Here is a 6,000-nt window from a genome sequence, read left to right on the forward strand (position 1 = left end):
GAGGAAAGACAGAGAAACAGGAGAGAGAGAGAAAAGAGAGACCGACATGAGACGGAGAAAGATGGCAACAAAGGCGCCTGTAGGTAAAAACACAGTCTCTCCTCCACCTTCACCTGCTTGCTACCACCCTCGGTTATATTTGCCTGATGGCAGAAGGTGGGGGGGAAGTACTTCTGGTTTTGATTGCCTCCCTCGGACAGAGAGAGATGACAAGAGAGAGAGAGGGAGAGAGAGGGAGAGAGAGGGAGAGATGAAGAGAGGGAGAGAGAGAAAGAGAGAGGGAGAGAGAGGGAGAGAGAGAGGGAGAGAGAGAGAGAGAGAGAGAGAAGGAGCTGCTTGTGAATTATTCTGCGCCGCACACAGGAGGAGCCGCCAGAAAGAGAGACAGCTTCCTCGGGTGGGGGGGGGGGGGGGGGGGGGGGGGGGGTCCCCCAGGGGCCTCAAAAGACGAGGCTCTGCATACAACAAGCACATGACAAACAGTCCACAGCCTCCTACAGTCCACAGCCTCCTACAGTCCACAGCTTCCTACAGTCCACAGCCTCCTACAGTCCACAGCCTCCTACAGTCCACAGCCTCCTACAGTCCACAGCCTCCTACAGTCCACAGCCTCCTACAGTCCACAGCTTCCTACAGTCCACAGCCTCCTACAGTCCACAGCTTCCTACAGTCCACAGCCTCCTACAGTCCGCCGCGCTCGCTCATCCGGGTTTCCTCGCCGGCCTCCGCGTATGGCTTCAACCTCAGCCTGAAGGCAGGCGTCCAGACGAGTGGAAAATCGAGAACAGGGACTATCGTTTGGGGGTGAGTGATTCCGTTAAGGCGGACGAAGCACTCGTGTGTCCGCCAAACAGATACATGGGAACGGGTGCACGGCCAGGAGAGGACGGGAGCAACTTGCCACGTCTCTCCGGGACAACGGGGGGGGGAGGGAGAGAGTGCGTTTGTGTTGGGGCGCGCATTTGTTGGCGCGGTGGCGCGCTCGAGCGGGGCCGTTCGGGCCATCGTGCGCGTTCATGTCTCCGTGCTTGTGCGTGCGTTTGGACGGTCTGTGTGCTTGTGAGTTAGTGTGTGTGTGTGTGTGGGGTCACGGGTACCTTGTGCAGGGAGAAAGTGCGGACACAGAATGTGGCCAGCTCGATGGTATCCAGCAGGGTGACTTGGGTCATGCCATAGGTTTCTGTTCCTCGACTGGGCCAATACTGGTCACATTTAATCTGAGGGGAGAAGGATATGGACAGGTCAACAATACACACACACACACATATATATATATATACACACTATACAGGAAGAGAGTGAGACCCAGGTCTCAGATAAAGACACTTTGTTCAGAAAAATATATAACAGCTATAAACAAGTGGAAGGTTAGATGTGTATTATTATAAACAGGTTATTTATAGTGGCTTATTATTCGTTATTTCTCAACACTTCAGCTCAGGAAGTATCCACAGACGGAGCGCGAGATAAAAGACTGTCACTTCCCGCCCCGGGGGCCCCCACCTGCAATAACCTACCCTTCCCTGTCTCCTCTCTCCCCTCCCCCCCCCCCCCCACCCTCCACTTCCCCTCAGCAATAACCAATAGACCAAGAAAGGGTAAACGTTTCCCCATCGAGCCAAGCTACAGCTGTCTGTGTCAGGAACCCCCTCCTCCACCCCCCCACCCCCCCCCCCCCCCAGCATAAACCCTCAGCCTCCGTCCGACTTAATAAAGATTCATTCACTGTGGGGCGTGACGCGTCCAGCGCCCTGAGCCTCTGATGCGATGTGACAGGGAGTGAAGGAAACGCGTCGCTCTAACGCTCTCCTTGCGCTCCTCGTCAACGGCCCCCCCCGGCCCTGCCCCCCGCGCCCCCCCCCCCCCCCGGACAAACCCTGATCGCATGCGACAGGGGCGGAACGCACATTTTGCGAAGGGATAGGTAAACGAATAAAGAAAAGACTGACACGGAAGCGGGTGAGTGAACGATGAGTTCAGACACCTGGGGGGTAGAAAAACAAGGAACCAGGTGCTGGCTTAGGCGCTTGGGTTTCTGGAGCGGAGGCCCTGCCCTTCTCCGCCTCTCAGACGGCTCCATCGCAGCTCTTTTCGACGCCGCCGTTTTCCGACCAACATCGCATCGCGGAGAAAACGAAACGATCCCCTCCGAAAACAAGTGGGGCCGAGGGTACAACCGTGCGGTACGCCATTTTGTTGTTGTTGTTGCTGGGGGAACTCACGCGAGACTTCTCCTCCAGCCGGGTCATCATGACGACGGTGGCGGCGCGCTGCTCCCACACCATCCTCCAGAAGTCTCCGAAGGTCTCAGGCAGGGGTCCTTGCGTGGCGATGTAGGCGTTCTGCTTCCGGTAGCCGTCGATGTAGTTGGCGTTGATGTAGTCGCTGCCGGTGATTCCTAGGAGTCGACAACAAGAGAGAGAGAGAGATGGTTAGGAAGCGCAGCGCTTTGGCTGCGAGGACACTTGGATCCGAGCCAGTGTCGTATTTGGAGGCCGGCGCGAAAAGGGGTTTGGAGCGTCGATGCATGTTTGCTACTCGAGGGCAAAGGGCTTGTCATGCGGGGGGGGGGGTGAGCTTTTGTGCAAGTACTGCTTTAATGTGTGAATCGGGATCATGTGAAGGCTGGGGTTTTCCATGACAGGACTTGGTAACCCTGAAAGCCGTTTGACACAAACGTGTCATACACGTTTCCATTTGAAATGGAATGTGTCTGAATTGAAAGATGAACCATGTCACTCAGAATGGAAATATCATCTATTCGATTCGCGATCTATTCTATCGGAAGCCCGTCAAACACAATTGAAACACATTCCGCCTACCCTGGTATCTCCCTGTCTTTCTTTCTTTCCTTCCGTCTGCCTCCCGTATTTCCTCCCACCTCGACCTTTCCTTTTGGACTTCCCCCACCGCTCGTAATCATTGACATCCATCTTGTCCCTCCTCTTGTCCCGCCTTAGTTATGTTTCGGGCACCTCGGGGACTGCGGCGCGGGCCTGATTTAGCGGCGAGAGCAGTGAGACGGAGGCGTGCGTCGGGCCCGGGTGTAAATCAGCCGAGGGTTCCCAGAACTCTCTCTCCCCCCCGCCCCCCTCCCCCCCCTCGCCCCCTTCCCCCCCCCCCCCAGCCATCCTTCTCTACCGGCAAGGCGGCTTGTTCCGCGCAGACCTCACTAAATCTCCCCGAAAGTGGCCCTCCTGCACGCTCCCTTTCGTGGGACTCGGGGGGGGGGGGGGGGGTGGGGGTGGGGGGGGTCGAGAAAGAGTCGGGGGTCTTTTTTCGCGCGCCGGTTTTTGTCCCAGACGTCACGTCTCTATTGAGGCGCTGTCCCCCCCACTCCTTTGTCATACAGGCGATATCGAAATCGTAAAACTCGACTGACTGACTAAGCTGGGTTCGTCACTTTGACAGGACACCATCACGGGTTGTAGCCATATTTCTCCCAGCTGACAGTGGCTGGATCTCGGAAATCGCTCGCACCCTCGAAAACCTTTTAAAGTCGCAGTGCCACTTAGGAGACGATGCGTAAGCAGACGGCAAAGGTTTCTGCTATGTTCCAGAGTCCCGTTCCTTGACTGACGTTTTGCCTCACTCGAGCGACAAACAATGAAACACTCTGCTGGTCTAATTTAAGAGCACTGATGCAACAATGAACGAGGTGGGGGGGACGGGGACGTCATTAAAAAGAATTCCATGTAGCACAATGAGATTGTGGCGTTTTAGCTTTAGTCATAGCTAAGTGAACAGAGAAAGCCCGCGTGCATGAATTGTTCAAACTGCTGCGACTAATGGCAAAATCACTGCACTGTAAAATGGAAATTTCAGACTTGATTAATTTATGTATTTATGGACACTTTGTTTCAGGGAACGATTTTGTTATGCACGTCGTCGCAGTCTCAAATTGGGACCATTGCGAGACGTCAAAATCAAGTCGGAATGAATAAGAAACAAACCCCCGAATGAGAGTTTGGCAGTGCCGAGAGGTGAAGAGTTCTTCTGGCTGTGCAATGTCAGAGAAATGTCAGTTTTTGAAGAGTGGTTTCCTTTGACATCTCCCCTCAAGGTTGTCAAAAGCCCACAAACGATTCTCGTTGCGAAATTCTTGTTTCCATGTCAGAATATCAAATGAGATGAAACCAAATGGTACATGGCATGCGTTGTCCTGTCAGGAAGTCTTACCTTCAATGGGCGCCAGGATGACGCGGGAGTGATCATAGGCTATGACGTTGGCATAGCGGTTTTTGGGTTTGTTCACCTCTAGGTTGGAGTTTTCCCATGTGAACTGCTGGCCCGGGTCTATAGACTGTAGGATGGAACACACACACACACACAAAGGTTAAAGACTGGTCACGAAAGAGAGTCCATCTGAGAAGAGAAGATAGAGTGGGGGGGTTCAAGTGTCACATTCACAAGAGTTGAAATATTTGTCTTCCATCTTGAAATTCCGTTTGGCACAGACATCTCGAGTTTTCAACGACGCACATGCATGCACTTAGGGCGATTTAGGCCAAGATCTTCCTCTTATCAGTTTGAATAAAAGAGCATTGAAAAACTTCAACCATCAATGTGCCCTCGAAACATTTCACCATAAAAGCTAAAATACCAAGAGATTAATCTTGAGAAATAGTTCCCTCAGTCACCTTCGTAGGACAAAAGGCGTGGACTCATTTTCGGATCCTCATGCAATTTAGTTAAATCTCCCAAATGAACTGAGGATTTTGTCACACAACCCAAAGACAAAAAACAACCTTACCTTTCAGTCGAAACCCCTAAATGCACAACAGCAGGAAATATGTTGCTTTGAGGGCACAATTAGAGAACAGACGTACAGACAAACTCTATTAGACTTGCCAAGTCAGCGGTTGCTTTATTGATTCAATTGTTTGTTTCACAGCTCTTATTTATTGTTAAAGTTTTGCGTTAGTTTCGTCGTTTCATTTGGGCAACAGCATCTTTGATGACGTTCATGCCGGTTGAAATTAAGAGAAAGATGCGGAAACAGAAGGAGGCAGAGAAAGAGAGGGGGGGGTGAAAAAGCAACAAAACAAAAAGCTATCGTTAAAAGCTGTTCAGCACTCGGTTTGAAATATAAACTCCGACACAGTCTACTTTATCATCCTCATTAATGTAGACAGACCATAATACCAATACAAATATTTATATAAGGGGCAGGTCTTCCCCCGGGGAGGGGGGGGGGGGAAGAGAATGAAAGGGGAAATGGACCCAGTTGTTCTCAGGAGTCGAGGCCCCGCCGCCGTCACAAAGATGAATGCAGCCTGTGCTTTTGGAAAAACGAGAATTCCAGATAAATATTCTATTCCCTTGTCAGGGTAATTCCGTATTCCATTATTATTCAGCATTTGCTCCGAGGCACTGCCGGCACTCTCCCGGCGCAGGGACTTGAAGGATGTTTTCGGTTAAGGCCTCGTCTCCGGCGCACGGATAGAATAGACAGAATTGAGATTGGGGCTAAATAAAGTCCAAATGGAGGCCTGATGTAACCGTTTACCCGCAATCATTACCACCGGAATACCAGGCCAGCCTCACAAGGATCCTCCTCGAACAGACCCCCAATCTCTCCCCTGCACACGCCCCTTCCCTTGTCTAGCTGCCTCCTTCTACCCTCACTCCATTTGTTTTTCCGTTTTCCCTGGAGTGTGATGAGTAGTGGTTCTTGTAAACGTGTGTGAGCGTGTGTGTGTGAGCGTGTGTGTGTGAGCGTGTGTGTGTCTGTGCTTGCGTGTGTCCATGTCTTATCCGGACAGTTTTGAAGTGAGTAAGCGTTCTTCGATTGATCCTAACCACGCCCCTTTCCACTACTGATGTTGCAATAAGGTGAGTGACAGCTCCCATCAGGAGAGGGCGGGGTTTCATGGGATGGGGTTGCCAAGCGCCGACAGTAGATGTCTTAGACCCTCTAATAGTCTGCAGCATGGGCTGGATTAGTCTGTAATGACGACACGCCCTCAACTAGTCTCTCTCCCTGTCCCATCTCCGACG

General features: G+C 52.0%; 1 protein-coding gene across 1 annotated transcript in view; it reads right to left on the reverse strand.

Annotated features, from left to right (window-relative positions):
• Positions 1-6,000, reverse strand: part of ptprsa (protein tyrosine phosphatase receptor type Sa) — a 135,357-nt gene that overhangs the window by 18,649 nt on the left and 110,708 nt on the right. Inside the window, 3 exon segments of the mRNA XM_047036833.1 lie at positions 1,098-1,217; positions 2,223-2,398; positions 4,180-4,303. Of these exon segments, the coding sequence (XP_046892789.1) occupies positions 1,098-1,217; positions 2,223-2,398; positions 4,180-4,303 (420 nt within the window).

Source organism: Hypomesus transpacificus, chromosome 16 (genome assembly GCF_021917145.1).
Source record: "Hypomesus transpacificus isolate Combined female chromosome 16, fHypTra1, whole genome shotgun sequence".
Lineage (NCBI taxonomy): Eukaryota > Metazoa > Chordata > Actinopteri > Osmeriformes > Osmeridae > Hypomesus > Hypomesus transpacificus.